Source organism: Elaeis guineensis, chromosome 12 (assembly GCF_000442705.2).
Source record: "Elaeis guineensis isolate ETL-2024a chromosome 12, EG11, whole genome shotgun sequence".
NCBI lineage: Eukaryota > Viridiplantae > Streptophyta > Magnoliopsida > Arecales > Arecaceae > Elaeis > Elaeis guineensis.
In genome coordinates this window covers 22,499,275-22,523,128 of record NC_026004.2, presented here as the reverse complement: position 1 = coordinate 22,523,128, position 23,854 = coordinate 22,499,275, and the positions used below count along the sequence as shown (strand labels likewise).

Sequence of the window (23,854 nt, the reverse complement as noted above, 5' to 3'; positions counted from 1 at the left end):
TAATTAATCACACAACATGGTAAAATCCTAATATTGCTATAGAGTGTAAGAAAAGAAGACGAAAATTTACCTTCTATTTGATACGAATGATGGATTAGAAGAAAGATGGATAAGGAAGGAAGGATGAATGGATCTTCCAGTCATCCTTCCAACTGTTTGGTGAAACAAGGATGGATGAGAATGATTTTCCATCTATTTGATAGAGGAAGAATGAAAAGAAAGATATATGATATTTATATCATATTTTTACTAAACTATCATTTGGTAAAAAATATTATTATTATCAATTCATAATACTTATTTACATAAAGAAGTAATATTTTTATTTTTATCAATTTATATTATTATTAATATCAAATATTTAATTTAATTGAATAAATAAGTTTATAATTAATTATATATGAATAAATTTATTTATATATTAATTACATAAATAAATAATTTATTTATAATTTAATTTAAATATTTAATTAATTTTATACAAATATTTAACTAAAAATAGTAAATATAAATAAAAAAAGATGATTTTACTTATTTACTTATAATTATGGAAATTATATGATAAAATTAAAATAATTAGTAATAAATTTAATAATATATGTGAAATAGTATATGTAAAAAAATATAAAAAAATAAAATGAATGAAAAAGTAAAGAAGTGTTAGGGTTTGTCAAAAATTAACAAGAGATAATTTGGTCAATGTAGCAGTCCACCTCTTATATTCTCTATCTATTTTTTTTTTTTGCATCCCAATTTAGGGGGATATAAATTAGTGGATTCGGATGGCTAGGCAATCTCTCCTTTTCATCCATCTTTTTTAAGATTTTTTAAATCAAATGGTGGATGGAAGCCATTCTTCATTCCAATTCCATTTATCCTTCCTCTTATAATACCAATCAAACTAGGGTTAGAGAAATGTAATGGTTCTTGAAGAATGACCAAGTAGGATCCAACAATACAAGTATTTCAAGTACAAGAAGCAGTTAATAGGGTCAAAGCCATCAATCTAAACCTTCTCTTTTAAATGAAAACCTTCCAAAATCATAACAATTGATCAAATACTTATATCGAACTTATCATATTTTGCTCAAGTAATTTTCAACAATAAAAAATAAAAAATACCATATGGATCTAATCCAACTAGCCATGCAACAGCATGTGCATTTCCAAGTATAAGATGCTATTGTATAATTAAGTCTTTTATTATGGTGTTATCCTATCATAGATTTTCCAGGGTTGCCATTGTCACCTGATTTTTTAGGTTTAAATAACATTTTTTTATTATGGCCATACAAGCCATATTATTCGAAAAAGTTCTTTTTTCTATTTTATGATACTAAAATAAGTAATATTTAAATAATATAATAAAACATAAAATAACTTTCTTGATTCACATTATATTTGGAGTGACATCCATCAATTTTAGCTAAATAATGATACAAGCCAGGTCCATTAGTTAAACATCCTCTTTCTTACACTATATTCTTATATAATATAAAACTTTAAATCTGACTTCAACATTGACTTGTCTTATGATTGGTGCTGTCTTAACAATAAAACTTCCTTTATAGAAGTTGTCAATTGTGCATTGCTTGTGCATTTCAAGATTATATAAAAGTTTTATTTTAGCAATTATAGAGTCTAGACCATTAACCAAGGTAGTTAGTTTGCAAGGTTGAGGGAAAAAGCATGTCTAATAGAATTGAGAGTTATGGATAACTTTGCCAAAGGAGGATTAGGGTTCAAACTGATTCACTTTTATGATCATGCGCTCGGTAGAAAGGGGTTCATCTACCTTGACATAAGTACAATTTTTTTTATTGATTTCTCAATCATCTCACTATATTTGAGGCCTTTGCAATGAAAGATGAGATGGCAAATAGACCACTTCAAGTTTTGATGAAAATGAATATTTGGATACCTAAAAAGGTGAGGCTATATAGTGATATTACTTGATCGTTCTGAGAGAATAATTAGTGTATATAATTGGCTAGACGAATGTAGATTGTGGGCCTCTTAGTTACATAAACAAATGTAAAACTAAGTATCTGTCCACTCATCTCCATCTTTTCCTAGACTTCTATAACTATTTCTAGTTTAGATGTACAGATGAGATTTAATTATATTCTTATTCTTAAAAACAAAACCAAGAAAAATGCACTTGCTTGCTAATATTATATTTGTTATGTTACATGGATAATACATATATAACTAGAATCTATGTTATATTATTAAATGAAAGAGTAATATGCTGAAATATTCTATCTTTCAAAATTGTGGACCAAAAACCATTAGATTTGATTAATATTATATTATTAAATGAAAGAGTAATATGCTGAAAATATTCTATCTTTCAAAATTATGGACCAAAAAACCATTAGATTTGATTAATATAACTTAGTTAAAAGTGATATCTTGATATGAAAAAAATGGTCTTCCAATTTAGGAGTTGAATTATACCAAAAAAATTTAGGAGTTGAACACATCCTTGTTGGTAACCCCAATCATCTATGAACAAACTTAAATGTCTTTGTGATTCAAAATTTTAATAATAAAAGTTCATCATAGAAAAGAATAAGAAGCAACTAAAAAAGAAAAGAATTAAAATATTTATAAAAATAAAAAAATTGAGACAAGGATCTATTACATATTTATTTTTTTATTTTTTATTTATTATTTTTAATATCTAATATTTTAAAAATTATAATTAGAATTTAGGGAGCAGCCCAAGGGATGGGCAATGGAAACCATTGAAATATGACCACAACTCCCCCCATCCCCTTCCACGGGCCACGTGCATCCGTCGCCTTTCTCAAATCAAGTCGAGACCGCGATTGCTCCCATTTCTATACTTAGAACTCTCCCCTCTCCCGGTCAACCCCCTAACCGTTAACCTCTCCCTTCTCCTCTACCGTTTTCTTGGACCCAAAAAAAAAAAAAGGAAAGTTTTAAAAAGAAACATACCAACAACACCGCAAGAGGAAGCGACGGCCATCTCTGATCCATTTCAGGGCGGAGAAGAACACCAGCCATGTCGTTCTCGGACTCCGACTCCTCCTCCCATGGCGGAGACTACAAAAACTTTCGCCAAATCAGTCGAGAGCGTGAGTTCTTTCTCCTCCTCCACCTCCATTTGTCTTCGGCATTTCGACTTTTTTGGTTTCAATCTATTGCTTATTCTTATTGCATTCTCAGTTTCTTTGATAGGAGTTTAGATATGTAGAAAGATTTGGAAAAAATTTGTGGGATGATATGCATGAAGTTATTTCTGGAGGGCAGTGAATGATTGCTAAACCGTGGTTTACATTGCATGGGGTTCTTCATTGAAGGTGGTTGTCTCTGAAACGGCAAACTTTTGGAATGGAAGGATAATGTCGATGCTATTACTCTGGAGGAAAACAGTGGGCCTTCATTGCAATAATGGGAATCGATATGGGCAATTGCTCATCTATGTTCTATTTATAGAGGGAATGTGATGGGAAACCAATTCCTATCTATGCCATTTCAAGAAAAGAAAAAAAGAAAAATGGTGAGAATAGGTAGTAGAAGGGATGTTCGATCCGTTTGAGTGGATCAGGACCTCCAGAAACCTCTAGGCTGATTCTATTACCTTAATTACTTGTCTAGTGGGCCCTTTGGCATTACATATTTATAGATTCATGACTATTTGGGCCTAAACCCTATGGACTCCTCTTAAACTGAACTCCTACCCTGAATCAAATCAAAATTAGGATATTAAATTAGAAAACATCATTCCCTTCCCTTCAAAATAACCCTGTCCTCAAGGTCAAATTCTTCTAGGTGGTCCATGGCGATCATCTTCATCTTCATTATCTTGTGAAGTGTCAATAAGTGCAGGTCCAATAAGAAATATTTTCTCTTTGCAGTGGCGTCCCTTGTGCCACTTTTCATCGCAATACCAACATATACCTTCGATTCTTCTTTCCATGAGCTCCTTTTGTGTAAGCCACTTGACATGTTTGTTGTCAGGTGCACCATCTTGAAACATTTTAAATTATTTGTGATTTGCTCTTTTGCTTTAGCTGTGGCTATTTTTATTGTCTTTCCTCTGGCGGTCGGGCAAAAGAGAGCTGCTGATATAGGATGAGATTTATACATCTTCACCTCACAATGGCAGAGCCCTTGAATAAAGTTTGAACAAGTTTGCTTTCTAATCAATCACGAGCATTATCAATGAATAGCTCAAATTGACTTTGCTACTCTAAAACAGTTCTTGTCTGAGAATTTTTGTAGGCTCACCATCAATATTCTTATATTTAGAAGGACAAAAGGAACAGAAGTCCTTCAATAAATTCTACCTATGTAGGAGCTGCATCATCTGTAAAATTGATAGAAGTAATCTTGTCATGATCTGAATTCAGCATCCGGATCGGGCACATGATGGCCGCACATTCGTTAAGACAAGGCTTTAAAGAATATGTAAGGCCTACCTTTTTCTCAGTTCATCAATCCAACTCAAACGGTGGAGAAAGCAAATCCAATAATTTTTATTTATTAATATCTCATCATAATCAAGATCAAAATTTATTTAAAAATAAACTAAATAAATATTCTCTAATATCCTATGCTCCTTACTGATCGGTCCTAAGTCCCATAGTATCTTCTGAATCTGAAAAAAAAAAATAGAAAAAAGGGGGTAAGCTTTACAGGCTCAGTAAGTTATCAATATCTCTGAGAGAGATCAAGCATAACTAATTTTTAAAAATATAAAAATATAACGACATAACAGTAATATGTAACAAGATAATTTTTTTAAAAATATGCCATGCAAATTAATAAATATTCAAAAATTTTCTCTCAATCTTTGGTGATTATAGCCACAATCAGTCTCATGACAAGGTCCGAGAGAGACTAATTCTGAATAATAAATACGTGACACATCACCGTGTGTCAGCGATCAGCTCCGATTGGCTAGGCCTGAAAGAAATTTGCTCTGATTCACACGGCCATGATTAATCTTGTGACAAGTTAAAGAGACTAGTTCTGAAATATACACGCGACATATCAGCGTATGTCAATGATCAGCCCCAACTGGCTAGATCTGAAAGAATTAACTCTACCAGCGATCAGCCCCAACAGGCTAGGCCCGAAAGAAATGCACTTATGACGTATGGCCAACGATCAGTTCTGTTGGCTAGATCCGAATCATAGTCGACTAGAGAGTTTTTCTCATAATTTTTATAGTAATCAATTTCTCATACATCATCATACTAGTTTTCATAATAATATCAAACCAAGCTTTCCACATCTTATTTTTAGAAATAAGAGAATTATTTTATTCAAAAATTATGCAAGAATAGACATATATACTTTAAAGATCATGCAATACTAAAATTAGAAAATTATCTCCTTTCAAATTCGTAATCATGCAAAGGTGATACCATACTTGATCCAATGTTTTAAACTATTTTTTTTCATTCATAAATACATAATTTTCGAACTTCATTAATTTTTAGATATTTTATATATAAAAATCTAATTTTTAAATATATAAATATGTATAAAAATAAATCCAAAAATAAGAAAAAACTTACAGTCAATCAGATCCAAAAAGCATGACCTTCATCTTGTGACTCGATCTCTAGATCCGATGCTTCTCTTGTGTTGAAGGTTCTGATCAGTTAAGTAAAATATTCTTAACCTTCAATCAAAAAAGAATTAGAGCAAATAGAGAGAATATCTCGGTCCAAGTCATGGTTTGGATCAGATCTGAATATTGGAAGAAATTTTTTACTGGATCAATTATAGCGAGAGAATTATATAAAGAGAAGAATAATCTTGAGAGAGAAAAAAATAAAAAATGAAAGTAGAGAGGAGAGAGAGAAAACACTATTTTTCTTTTCTTTTCTTTTTCCTTTTTTTTTCTTTCCTTTTCTTTTTCTTCTTCTTCTCTTTCTTTTGTTTTCTTCTTTCTTCTTTGAAACAGGGGAGGGAATTGAGGCCGACCCACCCTCATGGCCGTGGCCTTCTCCGACAGTGCCTCAAGCGGCTACGGCAGGGGTGGCTCCGACCCTTGGTGACCAACCTAAGGTCACAACCCGGCGACGACAATCAGTCTGACCGAAAGAAAAGAAGGAAAACAAAAATAGGGGAGGTCAAGTGCCCTATGAAATCCGACGATCAGCGTCTGATTCTGCCATCAAAAGTTTTCATGGTGTTCAGAAAAGAATGGAAGAAGGAGAAGAAGGGATCCTTACCTCATCTCCATGAGAAATCGACGATGATTCGTCAAGGAACACCTGACGAAAATAGGTAGAAATCGCACGGCCTCGCCGATGATTGGCTGCGGATTTGAATGATTTGTAGAGGGAGAGAGAAAGGGGGTATTTATAGGTGGTGTTGCGGCCTTTCTTCGGTGGGTAGTCGGTAGTCGATCTGGAGCCGACTAGGAGCCACACCTGTTGGGAGGCGACAGGAATGCCGGAAGATGGTGTGCCATTATTGGAGAAGGTGCACACAGTCAAGGCCGAGACTAAGGATGGTGAGGTTGATTGGAGAAGGGTGGTGCTGAGCTCCGCTTGGCACTGGAGAAAAAAAGGCCTACAAAATAAGTCTCGTAGGAGGTGGCTCCGGTGAGGATCCTTCGATGCTCAAGTCAGTGAAATGGTTCGAGAGAAAAGAGCAGCAGAGTTTCTAGGTTGCAAAACAGTGTGTATCCTTGGAGGGGTTCCCACTTTCTTCTATTTATAGAGAGGGCAAAATGAATGGTGAGAGGACAGGTGATCATGTCGATCATGTTCTATCGTACAGCGCAGCGTGGTGCCGCATAGGTATCTTTAAATGCTGACGGCGGGCATGCCTTCTATTCGATGCATACATGGCGGCGGACGCTATCGTACATGGGATATAATAAATGCTCCTATGGACGCATTTAATGAATTCATAGTATTCCATCATAGTGCGCAACCAGCCGACCAGAGTATGGCGTCTGAGTGACATGACCCTGATGTGGTCTGTCAGGATGGTGTGGTGGCCATGTTTGGTGCTCAGCTAGTTAGTAGAGGCCCACATTGGAGTCGGCAAAATGAAGCCGTCGAGGGATGGTATCCCGCTGTCGGCTAGCATAATCGCCTGTACACTGAGTATGAAGTCGGTTACAGACCGAGCGTTGTTGAGTATAAGTGGCCATGGGTGGTATGTTAACTCTAGTCGGTCTGGTGCCAACTAGGAGTAAGCTGCCTTTAGTTGGTCGGGTGTCGTTGATAGAGGCCGTCATTGAGCTGATCGGGCAGGGCTCATTGATCTGAGTCAGGAGAAGCCACAGTGGCTTAGTTAGTGCTACTCCTTTGGTCGGCTTAGAGACGAATAGGAAGGTAGTCGGTGAATTGACGAGGATCTATCCTAACAGGTGGGATTCTAGAGCTCTGATGAGCTCTAAAGTCCCAATTTTAGTCATACTCAAAGAGGGAAGATGGACTCCATCGGGAGTCCTCTTCCACCTTAAGTGCTGGGTTTTTTTTTTTGCTTTAAGATTCGCACAGGGGAGATTTTAAAAAATTAGTGTTCTTACAGATCTCGACTTTTGAATTTCCTGTAATATCATGAAAATGGAAATATTTTTCTGATTGTTATATCCAATCTGATGGATCACCATGTTGCCATTAAGGAAACTCCACTTTCATGTGAGGAAAACTAAGATTTCTATCATGATATGGACCTTTGTCTTCAACATCTTTGTCTCCTGTGCATAGACATGTTGTTCTTGCATGTCCTCCACCTCTAGTTCTGCTGGCTCTTTGGCAATGTGAAGGGATGTCGAAGTCGAATCATGATAAGCATTCTGAACTTGTTCAAAGGCTTGAGCAATTGTTGCTAGAAGGAGCTCCTTAAGTTGATCAAGCTTTTGATCAAACTTGGCCATTGATCATGCTTTAGTTTGGCCTCCTATTGTGAATCTCTCATTCTGTTGTTTATTTGTTGAGAAGAACTTCCTGTAGCCATACAGTAGGGCTCAATATTGCTAATATTTAGCTTTTTCTTTGGATGCTGCATGAGGGTCATGCACTAGAAAAGATCTTCTGATACCAAGCTAATAGGAATCTAATTCCCATCTATGGTATTTCAAGCAAAATAAAGTAGAAAAATAGATAAAATTGGTTTAAGAAGGGATATTGGATAACTTCAAGAGGATCAAGACCTCCAAAAGACTTTAGGTTTTAGGATATTTTGTTAAATTGATCATTTGTCTAGATGGCTCCTATTGCATTATATGTTTATACATTCCTAACTACTTATCATGTAAGAATTAGAAAAAGAAAAATAAGAAATATGAGGTAGCCAAACCCTAATGGACTTGGACTCCTCTTAAACTAAGCTCCTGCCTTAAATCAATCAAAATTAGGATATCAAATTAAGAAGCATATCATAATGCATAGAAAAATAAAAAGGATTCAAACTTCATATGATCTGCATCACCTTCAGTTTTTGATGGAAGATTGCTATTTCCATGACTGCAAATTTTAGGGGGTAAAGGGAAAATGCAAAATGCTAACTGTTTTGGAGGAAGGCAATAGGGTCTTTAGTTGCATCATTAAGTTATTTTGCTGTGATGAACATATCGATTCGGATAGATATGGTTACTTTAAGAAGCAGAATTGGAAATTTGCATTTGTTGAGTTTGGCCAATGTTTATCAGATTTACAAAACAATTTTCAAGCTTAGAAGTAAGTGGTGTTCAGCCTCACTTCCTCATCCATCTCTCTACTACATGGAAAGTTTACTGAGCAAAAGGTTCAGGAGGAAATTTAACTATGAGTTGTCACCTTCTAAATCGAGTAATGATCTGTCAGACATGCAATTACCTAAAATGGCTATGGAGATGATCATGTGGGAGGGTTTTGCAGACTTCTTTAGGAGCTGGTGTCATTATGCTTGGGAGGATTGAAGTGCTGGATTGGTTGGATATCTTTGTATAATTTGAATTTACCAAAATGATACTGATAAAAGATGCTTTTGAGAGTTTTAAGCAAAAATCTTAAAGGGCGATAGAACAGCTTTGAGCCAACACATGGTGAAATGTCCAACATGCAAATGGTGAGAAATAGAAATTTTGTAGGTAATTTAGTCTCCTTCACTAGAAGCTTCTGTCTGACGAGAGTCGTGTATTACTTTTCATTTATTTATTTTATCCTCCACCAAGGTGAACTTTTTTGATGCAATGATGATATGAGTTTGTTGAGGTAATCAAATGCTGCAGAAATTTATGCTAAACTACACTACCTAATGATTATGAGGGGGCAGAGGTTTGTGTATATGACTTCCTGCAAGAACAATTAAAATTCATGAGCTTCACTAAAGAGGGGACTTTAATGTTGTGGGCTTGTGGCATTCAACAAGGCTTAACTACTTGGATGATATGCAATCAATGCTCTTCATATATAAACGACAAGGAGATAGTTGCTGATGTATCAATCCAAAATGGCCTCAAATTTTGGCATCTTACTTTTTCTAAGTTTTGCTGACTTATTGTAGATTATCTTACCATGCAAGTTAGAGGATAATGGTCTGATCATTTATTTTACAAAATAAAGTACATGAAATACATCTTTTGTAGGTTAGACAGGCAAAGTCATATTCGCAAAGCAACATTATAGCAATGAATTTATGGAGAGCTTTTACACTAATGATGATTCTGAGGTTAGGAGCCTTTTATACTTGTTATCCATGATGCTTGCTGCCACTAAGCAAGATGCTCTTGGAAAATATATATATTTCAGCCTATTAAGACTCTGTGCTTGTTGGTATTTTTGCTAATGTATGTGGTTTTTTCCACTTTTTAAAGACGATAGCATTCATGTCAGTCCAACCATAGATTATAGATAGAAATATTTGTCATGACAAGAAGCTCTTTCTTTAAGAACAAAATGTAGGAGAAAGGGGAAAAATAAATTAAGAGAAAAGAAGATCTTGATAAGGAATAATTGACTTTGTATAGGAGGTGATTGGTTTTATCATTCATGAACTATAGTGATATTGTCTAATGGTTAGTAGCTAATGCTAGGATACCATGCTCTTAGGTTATGCTGCTTTTGCTCATTTCAATTGATGTTTTAGGGTCCCTATCATTGTAGCATTCTGGTATGATCTACATATTGAACTTTTAGGAGTCTAAGGTAGGTTATGTAGTTGCTTCTAGCAGTTCCTAAGTTCAATCAACTCTCCTTTGAAAAATTGGCTAGTGTTCAATTAATTGTAGTGTAGTTGAGTTCTTATCAATACCTCATAATCAACTTATTCTTGCCTAAGAACCAGGAAGAACATTGCTAATTAGTTTCTCTGGTTGGATTGCTTAGCTTAATCTAGTATGAAGTAAAAGGAAGAGGTTTTTACCCTAAACAAGTTAATTTAAGAAAGGGAATTAGAAGACCTTATTAGATATACTCATGAACCTTGAAACAAATGTAGGCAATTGTACATGAGAAGAGAGATGAAAAAGGTGACATCTCTTTTTTTTTTGTCCGGTTTAATAATTTTTGTCAGTGGGACTGGAGTTGGAGGGAAGTAGGAAAAGCATGCTCTTTGTTTTATATAAAATATGAAGCAGGATTAAAATATAAGCAGAAGATGAAAGTAGAATAAACTAATACTCTTCCTAATTATTTTTTCTTAAATTGAAGCTTCATTGAGTCTTTTTAACATATCCCACATAACGACTGGTTTCCTTTGGAATTAAAGTCTGCCTATCCCACCTAATTACCTAATCAAATCTAAAATCCTTAATTTGAGGACCTTTGCATCCTTGTTTATTTGCTTTTGATCTTTAAATACATACACATATAGCATGATTGACAATATTGATGTTATATACATTAAGTATTTTGGATTTTTGTAGTCTATAGGATTGATTACATGAAAATTCATAGATTTAAGGAATATAGATTGAGTACTTTGAGTTTGAGGAATTGCTAAAGATTCATGGATAGTGGATCAAGCAAAAATGCATTTATTTACTAGTTCTCATGGATACATAGATTCATCAAAAGCAATGTACTCATTCGTGAGACATTTTATATACCTTTTTGAATTGGTCTAAACATACCTATCATACTCAAAAAGTTATATTGTTTGAGAAGCTAATATGCAGAGGCACACTGATATCCATAGAAGTTTAAAGATTATTCAAGTTGTTGTATCAACTCAAGAAATTGAGCTCCAATGCTAGGTGATAAGTTCTCGGCTTGGTCTCAGGCTGGTGACTTGCTCTCTAGTGCCATGAAACTAAAGGGGCAAAACTATGATTGAGTTACTGTCTTGTTGCAGATGATGCCCAATAATATACAATACATAGGGTGCGATACATGTATATGTACCAAAATAAGTATGCGACTCAGACATGAAGAACCTAAGTTGAGAAGTACAGTTGAACTGTAGTGAAGGATCTATGGTTTGCTTGGCAAAGGTTTCAGCTAATCTTGGTTAGAAGGAATTTTGTGGTTTGCTGAAAGAACCAAGGTATCTTTTGTGAAGTTAATTGATCATGGCTGAGTATGCATCAAAGGACAGGGATTTAGAGAAAGCAGTGTTGAAGAATTTTCAGAAATGATGTGAAGCATATTCTTGTGATATTAGTGTTTTTTCTAGATGTTGGCACTTAGGAAGGGCTATTTAAATGTCCTGAACCAAGCTAGGTAAATCATTCATCTCCTACTGCCACATAAAGAATGGATCAAATCTAACATTTCTAGTATAGCTATTGATAAATAGTTGTATATCAAAAAATGAATTTGCTAACTTATGCAAGTATAAATCCTTGTGATATTGGTTTGTCTCAATTTTTACACATCATTGCATAGGAAGAGAAAATATCTGTGATTGAAGACTTTGGAATTTAAACTATTTGTACAAAACATTCTGTTCACTCTTTTGGTTTCAGTCAATGATTAAAAAAATTTGTCATGCCTACATGGCCATGCTTGTTAAATGCTGGTGCTTTAGGCATAACATAACTGTCTTGTGGCAACACTTGACATGAAAGTCTACTAGAAGATACATGCACTGTTGAAAAATAAGCTAGGTTATATTTTGAAAATATTTCCATGTTAGGATATAGCCGGATTTAATTGTTTTCAGGTGGGAAGCGGCCTTGTTCCAAAAACATGACAACAATTCTCAATCTTTAATGATGCACCTCAAAGTTAAGTATCCGTTTCTTGTCAATTAAATGATTAAATATCTTACATTATTATTTTTGAAGGGAAGTAGTGGGTTTAACCCCCACCAAGTTTATCACAAAAGAAACATATTACAACTCGCTTAGGATATTCCAGGTGAAATGAATAACAACAAAGAAATAGAAAAATAGTTGAACAGATAAACATTGAATAATGTTCCAAAGAAAATAGAAATTTGGAGTTGCACCTTATGGACCAATCTTTAAAGGGTCGAACCACCTTCTTAAGTACTATCTCAAGTGGTTGTATTTCTTCAAAAAAAAAATTTGTTCATTCCTTTCTTTTCATAATGTCCAACAGATAGCAATTTTAAATTGATTGCAAGCAACCTTCCAAGATTTTAGAGTTCTTAGACTATCCAAAAAAAATATAGACTACTATATCATAAGACTAAATCCAGAAAAAGACAATTTCAAATTTGAAATGTCAACTTGCTTATATTTCTTAGTTTTAAATTTATAATTTCAAAAACCAATATTTTATTTTGAAATATGAATATGTTTTCATCACCATAAAGTTCAGTATATTTAGGTACCAAACCATACTAAACCCTATTATATTATATGTTTACTTGCATTGCATTTTAGGCTGAAGCAATTGAAATCCGCAAATACGTACCCAATATGTACCTATGTATCATTCCATTAAATTTAGGGAATTTGCACAGCATGTAACTTAATATGGTTGAAATTGGCACCTTAATCCCTGACTACATCCATTATATATTTATTATTTGGCAAGTTTATTTGTAGCCTTAAAGCAAACCCAACCAACCCATAAAATGCAAGGGCTGAAGTTGATTTCTTAATGTTGATTTGAAGCTATTGCAACTGCTTCTTTTAACACATTGAGGATTATACATTCCTCTCATAGTCCCATAATCTTGGCCTGTGCATGATGGTCTTCATCTATGTTTTGCATTTTATGACATACTTATCAATTTTAGTAAGCCATTTACTCTTAGCTAATTATTTGTTGCATCACAATTTGCAGCTATATGTATCTCATGACTATTTTTCTTGTCTGGATGCTATTAGGCTTGCTGTATGAAATGCTTCGATCAACCAAAGCAAAGGACTCAAAAGCAGCATGGAAGGTATCTTTTGATGCAATTTTTTTTAACCTTGCTTTCTTGTATTCATTCTTTTGATTTACATCGATTTTGTTCTCATGCTAATGTACCATTAGCATTGATGATCTTGTAAGTATATGTATCAAGTCTTGAGGGGATAGAGTTCATGGATCTTTGCCAGAAATTAATGAATTGGTTTAGTAAATTTTTTTATCATTTTGCTGGATATTGATTTTAATAATCTTCCAATGGAATGTTTTCTCTACTTTAGCAGAGTCCTTGTATTTAAGCACCTTGCTCTCAACCGCCTCTTGCTAACAAGATTTACTATATAATGGTGATTCAACATTTGATTGAAAAATGTAGTCAACTAGTCATTAATTTAATTAATTCTTTAAATAAGATATAATATTTGATAGAAAGGGTGCATTATTTGCTAGTTGTGCAGTTTTGTATATTCAAATGTAGAATGATATATTTCATGCAGTTCGATACTTATATTCTATCATGCTAATCTTAATACTAGATTTTATTTGTTTCTCCCACCTTAATCTTCCATAATTTTGGTTTCCATATCATGTTCCTAATAAATTTAATTGATAGGCTTGCCCATCTCTTTGGGCAAAAAAAAGGGAAAAAAGAAAAGCTCCTAACTGTGCTTAGTAGGACTATGCTATTTACATGGATTTTATAGTTTAGAATATGATTCATTGAAGTTTGAAAGCATTTTAAGACTATTAATCTAACATCAACCCTTTAAGTTGATGCATAACTTACATAAGGCTATTTTTTATTCAAGACAGAGGCTTGTCATGAAATAGACAACTTGATTTTCTTATGTAAATGGCAAATTAATGTTTTTCAGAGCCCTACTGTTGGGTGGTAACTGATGACTTAATAGAAATATTCTTGAAAATATTGTTTTTTGCTTGGAAATGAAATGGAAATTTGTCATACTAGGTTGGAAATGCAGACAAATTGGTATATCCTCAGTCATGCAGATAAATTAGGGGGACGTTTGAATGCTTGAAGATCTTATCAGCCCGATAAGATCCTCCAAGCAAGGACTCTATTTTAAATTTATATGGGATTCAGGTTGCTTAATGAGATGATATGAGAGACAACCGTAACAAATCCTTAGCTTTTGGGGATAAATCATTCCATTTCTAAGGTGCTTTATCTTTGTCCTTGAACAATGGGAATATTCTATATTTGTCTGCTGCTTCGTCTCCTTGAATTACTCTGCTTCTCATTGAGAATCAAATGGAAAAGCTATGCTGAAGGATCTTATCGGGTCAATAAGATCTTATCAGGCCAATACGATCTTTCCACATCCAAACACCCCTTACATATGGAAGATGCTTGTGTAGTGGATCTCTATTTTAGGGCATTGATTGATGTCTTAATAGAAGCATTCTCTAAAAATGATTGTGTGTTGCTTGGAAATAAAATGACAATTTACTCTACTAGGTCGGAAGTGCAAACAAATTGGTTATCCATAGCCATATAGTTGTGTTACATGTGAAAGATGCTTGCATCGTAATTTACTGTTAGGTGTATTATAAATGAACTCGATCTTCACGTATAGTTTTCTTATTATATTTTAGGAGTACTTTTCTCTCTCTTTATCTCTATATATAGTTAATGGGAGGGTATATGCTCCTCTCAACTCCAAAATCAATGATGGGGCATCTAAATAGAGAGCCATACCATTGATCATGACCTGTGCCACTTGAAATACCTAGAAGTTAAAAAATCAAATCTTTAGATGGTTGCTATTATATGTAGCATGTGGACACAAAAATGGATGGTTTCCATTATCCTATTATGCTAAAATACATGATAAACATTTAAATTGTGAGTCTGTAGGGGTGTGCAAATGGTTCGGTTAACCGAAAACCGAACCAAACTGTTAATTATTTCGGTGTTTGATTCAATTTTTTTCTGAAAATTTTGGTTGTGGTTTAAAATCGAACCGAAATTTTTTTATCGGTTCGGCCTTTGGTATTTAATTTGATAATTTTGGTTAACCGAAAACTGAAATTATCTGATTCTTTTTGATTTAATATTTATATTTGGACTAAATATTACTTGAATCAGATGGTCCAGTTAGACCATGCTAAATCCCACAGTAGATAACACGCTACATTACCCCTTGTATTTGACCAATTTCCGATTGCATGCCATTCACCATGCATCTGCTCCGTGAGAGGAGGTTCCTGTTTTGAGTAGTTCATTTTCAAATGTTAATATTCTAAGAATATGTTTGTATAGATTTTGTGCTTCTTTTTTTTTATTTCTTTGAGGCCTCGTTTAGGTGAGTCTGATTGATGTTATTTCTTTGGATGATATTCATGTTTAGGAGAACATGTAACAGAATCTCAGAGTAGATTTTTTTTTAAAAAAAAAAGACTATCTTTCATGATTTATTTAGTTTAAGCTTGAATCAGACTTACTTATCACGTCCCTTTTAAATCATAGTCCATCTAAACTAAGCTCAAGTGCAATTCTGTAGCCCAAATAATGAAACTATTAAAAAATTTAATGAGTCTAAATCAAAACCAAAAGCCCAGCATAAAGAAGCCCAAAATCGAATTATCGAACCGAACTGAACTGAAATTATTTCGGTTGGTTTGTTTGGTTTTAAGCTATTTTGGTTCAGTTTTTGGTTCTACAAAATGCAAGTTTGGAAGTTTAGTTTTTCAAAACTTCGGTTCGGTTTAAACTGAAAAAACTGAATGCATACCCCTATGAGCTTGTCTTATTGATTATAATTTATGCATGCTAAAATATATATAAATTGAAAATTAATAGTTTGTTAATGCTTGGGTCATAGTAAAACATAGGCCCATATCATTTTTGTATCCACATGATATACAATTGAGAGACTACCAAAACACATAATTTATGGCTTCTAGACATTTTTAATGTCATGATTAAGGTTTTACATCCTGATGGGATGGGGGTGTCTTGGCCGTCCTATCCCATTCCTGTCAGAAAGCGGGACTGAGATGGGGTCGGGACTCCAATAGCCATCCATGTAGGAAAGAAGAAAGAGAAAAGAAAGAAAGGAAGATGAAAAAAGGAAAAAAGTGAAAGGAAAGAAGAAGAAGAAGAAAAAAGAAAGAAAGAAAGAAAGAAAGGGAGAAGAAAAAGAAAGAAAGGAAAGAAGAAAGGAAAGAGAGAAGAAGAAAAAGGAAAAAAAAGAAAGAAAGGAAGGGATGATAGAAAGAAAGAAAGGAAGGCAGACACAAAAGAAAGAAAAGAAGGAAAGGAAGGAAAAACAAAGAAAGAAAGAAAAGAAAAAGGGGAGAGAGATAGAAGATATTTACTAGGATGCATGACCCAAATGACTATCGGGATAGGATGGGATGGCAGGGTGTCCCATTCCATGGAGATACCGGAACACCTCCATCCCATAAGGTTTGAGGCCTTAGTCAAGGTCAAAAGTGTATATCTTTGTTTTGGATACTTCATTATTTATATTAGAGTTGAAAAGAATAGATACCTTGTCCCTAGATGAGCAACATCCATCTCATATATGTATTTGCTATCATGATGTTGTATTAGTACCATAATATTGATAACATCTTTTTAGACTTGTTCCTTAACAAAAACTAAAATATGCCTTTTCATTTTCTTCACTTGTTTCCTAAGTTATTGTGGTATTATAGCATAGATATATGCTTTGGACTTCACCTAAAATATTCAAATTATAATTCTTGGTTGGGGAAATATTTTACTTGCAGTTGTTTTGCTGGATGAAAATTTGTTGAACTTTGGTGAAAGTTTTGCTGCATATTTATATTTTGTGAAATCTTTTAGTTGAGTAGGTCCAGGATCATTAACTATCAATAGTTTTGGATTCCTAAAGAGTTTCTTCTTCATTTACTAACCTATCGAGCTCAAACCAAATTTATTTATCATCCTTCCTTTTTTCCACATTTTCTATAACATTTTTTTTAGCTTTCTGAATCTTTATCTTAGTTTTATTCCCTATACATGGTTGGATGCATGCAATCCAATTGCTACCAAATAATCCACCCTAGCAACCAACAACTATCTGTAAAGATAAATGAATACTTAGCATAGTAAAACAAAATATCTATTAAAAAATAAAGTGCTCTCTTTACGTCACCACCTACTCAGCTCTCTCTACATCACTTGCTCAGTGCTCTCTCTCTCCCCTTAGGAAGTTAGGATTCAAGCCCTATTTGGGATTGTTATTAACAGTAGAGCTTTTAGAGTTTTTGGAAGTAGAGCTTTTGAAAGTAAAGTTTTTATAAAAAGTTATTCGCTGTTTGATAACCACATTTATAAAGTACTCTAGAACTTTAATATATATTTGATAATTAAAATTAAAAAAATACTTTTGGTATGATAAAATGATAGTAAAAGACATTGCATAATATTGTATAATGAAGAATAATATAATATAATATTGCATATTATTATGTATTATAATATTATATTATAACAATAATATAATATAATATAGTAATATTTTAATAATAACATAATATAATTATATTATAATATTATTAAAATATTATTATATTATATTATTATATAATAATATTAATATATTATAATAGATTATATTATATATTTATAATGTAAATATTATTATATTTTAAAAATTATTTTATTGTATAATATTATTACCACATAATGTAACATAATATTGTAATGTAATATAATATAATATTATACTATAATATAATATTATTATAATTATAATGTAATATATAATGTAATATAAAATAATGGATTATAATCTAATCTAATAATAAATTATAATATAATAGATTATATTTATATTAATATAATATAGTAATATTATATTATTATTAAATATTGTTATATCAAGTGGTATTCTTGTAATATAATAATACTACAATAGATTATGTTACATGTTTATAATATATCATAATATTAATTTATTATTATATTATATTATATTTATAGTATAATAATATAATATGATATAAGATGTTATTACGCGATTTGTTAGTGGGCATTTGAGTCATTAAAAAATTTCGTTTAAATCAAAACAGCTTTTCGACATTAGTTAGAAAGCACTTTTAAGGAAAGCTCTAACATGGAGCTTTTTTCAAGTAGACATTTTCAGCTTTCTGACAAAGTTAAAATAACTTTTTGATTTTTTACCAAATGGTATTATACCATCCAAAAGTATTTTTGGAAGGTCGGAAAGTGCTTTTTGACCCTCTAAAAGCTAAGCCAAATAGAACCTCATTTCTCTTCCGCATAGACTGAGAGGGGAGACCCCACCCCCCAACCCCCATTCTCGATTCCTAGAAGGTTTGTAATGGCACCAATAGGTATCAATCCGTTTCAGTCAGAACGGATGATATGCACATCTTACCAACTGAACCGGGGCCTGCACAGGCTGGTACCAATGCTCATCGACCCCACCCGATCTGGGACACCCTAGTTTTACATATTTTTATGACCCGAGGGGCGTCCCGATGCCAAAATCCTTCCAAAATGGTATGGTACTACTTATATTATCCCATTCTAGGTTATTCAAAATGTTATTATTACTCCATATAAATGTGTGCCACTTTGAAGCTGCTACAAGCCAATGCACAGCAATTAGGGCCAGCACTGAATGATATGGAACTGTGCTATTCTTTGAGGAGTCAAGAGGATGGGTTTAAATGGAGAAATTTGTTCTTGCTTTTTCATCATTTTTGATGGATTTCCTCTGAACGTGTGGTGAAAGCATGGCCATATTAATTCTAGTGAGTTGTAAGGAAGCATCTGAGGTAGGACGCTGCAGCAGCAAGAATATGCAAAGAAATTTTGGCTGGGGTTGTGGGTACATTTGATGCTTCTTGATGTTAGATGTATTCTCCTATAAAGCTGTATAACACTGCCTAGAACTTCCATATTGCAAAAGATGGTACACATGGTTTTTAAGATTATCAGTTCTTTTGTCCATGAAATTTTTGTATCAGCCTCTAACCAATTGAGTATACATGTGGATTCAGACTATTCACCCACTTTGCATGAACCAACCATCGTGAAGTCCAATAATCCTAACAATCTTTATCACCCACTTCTACTGCATTTCTGTTTTCTGAATGCATGGTATGCCACTTGGTAGTGTTGTATTGCTCAATTATCAATATACAGGTGCTATCCTTTTGTTTCACTAGTCATTTTGAAGTTTCTTGAATTTATGCTTTCAGGAACCTTCGTATATTTGGCTACATTTCTTCGTACATAATGTTATCATTTTTTGGATGGAAGACAGAATGTTGCTGTTGGTTCATCTTGAAAATGGTTAACCACAGTTTTAGAAGTGTAGGGACACTCAGACTTGTATATTAGAAAATTAAGTATTTGTGGGATGCCAACTTTTGACTAAATAAACATTTTAAGATTAATTCCTTACCCAAATCATATATATATAAAAGCACAGGTGATTTTAGCTATTAATTGCTTTAGGGAACTTTTTTGGTCTGTGTATCATGTCATTTCACCAAACCATGTTGTCATGTTCATTTACTATAAATGAGGAAACTCTGGATTTATCTTTGGATTATTTAATGAATTATGAAAATCTTTATTCTTTCTACATCACTTCTAGATCTGGCCATGATGCAACTATATGTACAGAAAAAAGTAATTTATCTTTTAGCACAAACGAAATAGTAATGACCATAGCAGGAAAAAAAATCATTATATCTTTACTGTTACTTTTAGCTTTGCCCCTTCCTCCTGTGCCTTGCCATTTCCTATTCCATAAATTTCAAGTTTCTTATATCTCTGATAGTTATAAAACAAATTTATGCATCCACTTGTTTGTGTCACATGTCTAACTTTCCAAAAGTGAGGAAATCTTTATTCATCTTGAGATCGGCAACCGTAGTGCATAAAACATCAACTGCGATAGTGACATTAATAGCACTGCATCCATTTGAAATATATTAGTTGGTTTGAAGTGATCAAATGTACCCAGGCCTCTGATGGATCATGGATTTATATTAGACAATTTTACTGAACTCTTTTACCTGTTTAAGCACCTAACAGGTTCACTAACATCTTTTATTTAGATAATTTATGATATTGCTTGTATGTTGGAGAATATTGGACCTTCTAACTTGTTCTTACAGGTACTCATCATGGATAAATTTACTGTCAAAATCATGTCCTATTCTTGCAAGATGGCAGATATTACAGATGAAGGAGTTTCATGTATGTTGGTAAAAATTGTTTTCGAAAATTTGTATTTTCCTTTCGATTCTTTCGGTGTTCCAGAAAAAAGACAAGATACTTTTCTCCCACTTCTTTATTGCTTTTCTACTTTCTTTTAGCTTTATAATGTTGTATAGCTGACATCTCTATTAGTGAATGTAATTCAAATAACTACTGTATGTGCTTGCTCGGAAGGCATACATACTTTACATAATCCAAAAGCCTTACAAGCCTAAGTCACTAGCTAACTAGCTTATATGCAACAAAATCATCAAGTGGCCCTTGAATATCTTTTGTTTCATTACAAATTACAGGATTTTGATTAACCACATTTTTAATTAAATTCTGGAGGTCAAATAATGTTCAACTGTGTCTAATGAAGTTCCAACCTGTTCTTGCAGTGGTGGAAGACCTTTACAAACGAAGGCAGCCATTGCCTTCAATGGACGCTATATATTTTATTGAGCCATCAAAAGAAAAGTAAAGCTTTTCTTTATATTTATTTATATATATATTTTCCTCTTTCTTACTCTAAATAGGACATACAAATTTATATTGTTGCACAGGAAGCTATGTAAACATGCATGACTTTAAGTGCTCTATCTCTCACTTCAAGCATGATACATGCATTTAATCAAGTCTCAAAGATTGCAGAACTTTTTTTCTCCTTGTAGTACATAGACGGATCTTCATTTCCTGAAATATTTTATGATTAGTTTCCTTGCGTAAAAATTAAATTTTCAACATGAAATAGTCCATGAATTTTATTGTTTTGCTAACATAATACAATGTGCGTTGCACTTGTACTTCCATCTTCACTTACACCTTTTGCCTTGCATTTAGCAATGGGCTTATTGCAATGTTTACATAATGATCTTAAAAAATGGAAGCAACATAGCTCTGGTCCCATTATGAGTTCTTTCTCTATGCTTGATGTTCTTTTTCTTTTTTTTCCTCTTTACCATCCTGAGTAGATGATCACTGTATTCTCTAAATTCTAAAATCTTCATATTTCATCAACCACCACTTCTCACAGCAACCAAAATTTCTTTTTCACTTTCATCAAATATTTTTCATTCTCCTATGCTCTCATGCATGTCACTTGTTATGTATTTTTATCACAGTGATACATTAATAAAATCAAACTTGTTAAATTCATTATGTTTACTGATGTTGGAGATTGTTTCTATCATTTCTGATGACTAGGTGTATTGGGTTTGTGTCAAGTCAACCTCTTGTATGAATTTTTGGATTGTTAAGCTTCACTTGACCCATTAGCTGGTTGTTGTTGCTTGATCTATGCTTGCTAGCAAGTGGACCTACTTAACCTGTCCCTGTTGGTTGCCTAAAAAATTGATTCCTATTAGAAATTGGACTTGACCTTTTGACCTATGCTAAGGAAGTCACAAATAGAAACGACATGTGAAGAGAAAAGTCTGAAATAGAAACACCAGAAAACCCTAATTTTGATTCGTTTGAATTCTTTTCCTATGAAAGTGAGTTGAAGGGATGGTGAGACTCGATTTTCTATAATGAGACCCCAAATCCCAAATACCTCTGAAACAATAGGTCAGTGGAACTCATGTTAGCAATGAACAGTGGGAGCCGGGCTGGGGGGAGGAGGGCAAGCTAGGTAATGATTGGTGCTTGTCACCATATGCAAAAAGAAAAAAAAAAGGAAAAACAAGATTAAAAGACAAAATGAGGAAAGGGGGAAGAGGATAATGGTGCAAGGTTACATGGCCCATGGTATATTCTATTATTCTCTTTTAGCTTGACCAAGTCCATTGGTAAGGTTTAAATAAAATGGTTACATGATCTAATGTTATTGACCTAACTTAGCCCTTCCTATGATATGGACTGGAAATGAGTCATATCTTAACTCAAATTCAAGCGTTTAAAGCCCAGGTCAGTAAGTCTATCCCAACCTCAACATAATCAGAAATATTTCCCATGGAAACCCAACTTTAACCGAGTTGCAAAGTATCATATCATTTACTTGGTTAAATGTTGCCACCTTAACTGTTGGATACAATTAACACAATTTTTGTACATAAGCTTATTTCAGAAAATAGAGAAACGAATGGGTGTATGATCTACAAAAGCCTTGTCATTGTTCTAAAAAAGCATGAAACCACCATGCCCTGGTGGTTTTGAGCTTGAACCACCATGTCATGGCCCTCAGCGGTTGGGCTGGAACCCAACATGGCAGCCAGTAGGAAGTGGGTTATGGAAGGTGTATAAAAAAATAGCAGGTTGAACTGTTGCTTTTTTCTTTTTGGTAAAAGAAGCTGGGCCACTTTCATAAGAGAGGCAATCAGGCCAGTGTTCTAGCATGCCTTCCCCAACTATTCAACCTTTGTTCAAGCATTTAGCAATGCTCTCGGTTGTTACTCTGCAATAAATACAACCAATTAGTTATGCATGGTTACTAAAGCTTAGTAATAATATAAATTACATATATGATTAGTAACTACTGCTAAGTCATTGATCTTAAATTAAATGTACATTCATTATGCTGATGCGTAAGTCTTTTAGTTGATAATTGATGGTGGACCTTTATATCATAGCATGTTGACTTAATGTCGATATTGTTAGGTGGATGATGTTTCACTTTCATCAAATTAAGCATTCTATTTTCACCATTCATATTCTGATACTTCAAGTTCATAGCTTTTTCATAATAGGTTTTCCATTATTTTTATATGAAATTAAAAGACGTGAAAAATGATTGTTTATTTTTGTATTTGATTTCAATGAATTCTTGGTGATACAATAGAGTATAATTTATAGAGAAGGGATACAATGAATCTGGGCTAGAATTATGACTATGTACACAAGAGAATACAAAAAGAATGAGATATCAAGAGATATCAAGGATCGACATAATATCGGCATGATCTTCAGAATATAATCTGCATGATTCTTTATATCACAGTATCTAACAGATATGCATAATCTTCAGAACATAATCTGCATGATTCTTCACATCATAGAATATCCAGAATATAATCTGCATGATTCTTCCACACTCCCCCTTAAGCTGGCTTGAAGATATCTTCCATAGCAAGCTTGCTTACTAGATCCTCGAACTGTTTCTTATACAATTTCTTAGTGAGAATATCAGCAATTTGATCAATTGTTGGAACGTATGGCATGCAAGTTATTCCATTGTCAAGCTTCTCCTTGATGAAATGTTTGTCCACTTCTACATGCTTTTTTCTGTCATGGAGGATTGGGTTGTGAGCAATAGAGATGGCAGCTTTATTATCACAGTAGACTTTTATTAGTGAGGGGATAAAAAAATTTAATTCTTCAAGTAATCTTTTTATCCATATCACCTCACAAATTCCATGGTTTACTAAAC

General features: G+C 33.4%; 1 protein-coding gene and 1 long non-coding RNA gene across 5 annotated transcripts in view; one reads left to right on the top strand and one right to left on the bottom strand.

The window, feature by feature from the left end:
- Positions 1-2,967: 2,967 nt before the first annotated feature.
- The window catches only part of LOC105054781 (SNARE-interacting protein KEULE), a 71,344-nt gene continuing 50,457 nt past the window's right edge, over positions 2,968-23,854 (top strand). The window contains exons 1-4 of one of the 4 annotated variants that reach the window (XM_010936372.4): positions 2,968-3,104; positions 13,229-13,287; positions 20,406-20,487; positions 20,889-20,967. In XM_010936372.4, the coding sequence (XP_010934674.1) occupies positions 3,032-3,104; positions 13,229-13,287; positions 20,406-20,487; positions 20,889-20,967 (293 nt within the window). In that variant the 5' untranslated portion in view covers positions 2,968-3,031. Of the gene's footprint in view, positions 3,105-6,533; positions 13,288-20,405; positions 20,488-20,888; positions 20,968-23,854 lie in introns of those variants that run through there. The other 3 variants (XM_019853964.3, XM_073247018.1, XM_073247017.1) reach the window with 3 other exon arrangements.
- LOC109506442 (uncharacterized) lies at positions 4,500-6,390 on the bottom strand. The gene is made up of 3 exons (XR_012135998.1): positions 5,972-6,390; positions 5,556-5,634; positions 4,500-4,630 (listed from the first exon to the last, which is right to left on the bottom strand). It is a non-coding gene; the product is annotated as an uncharacterized lncRNA (long non-coding RNA).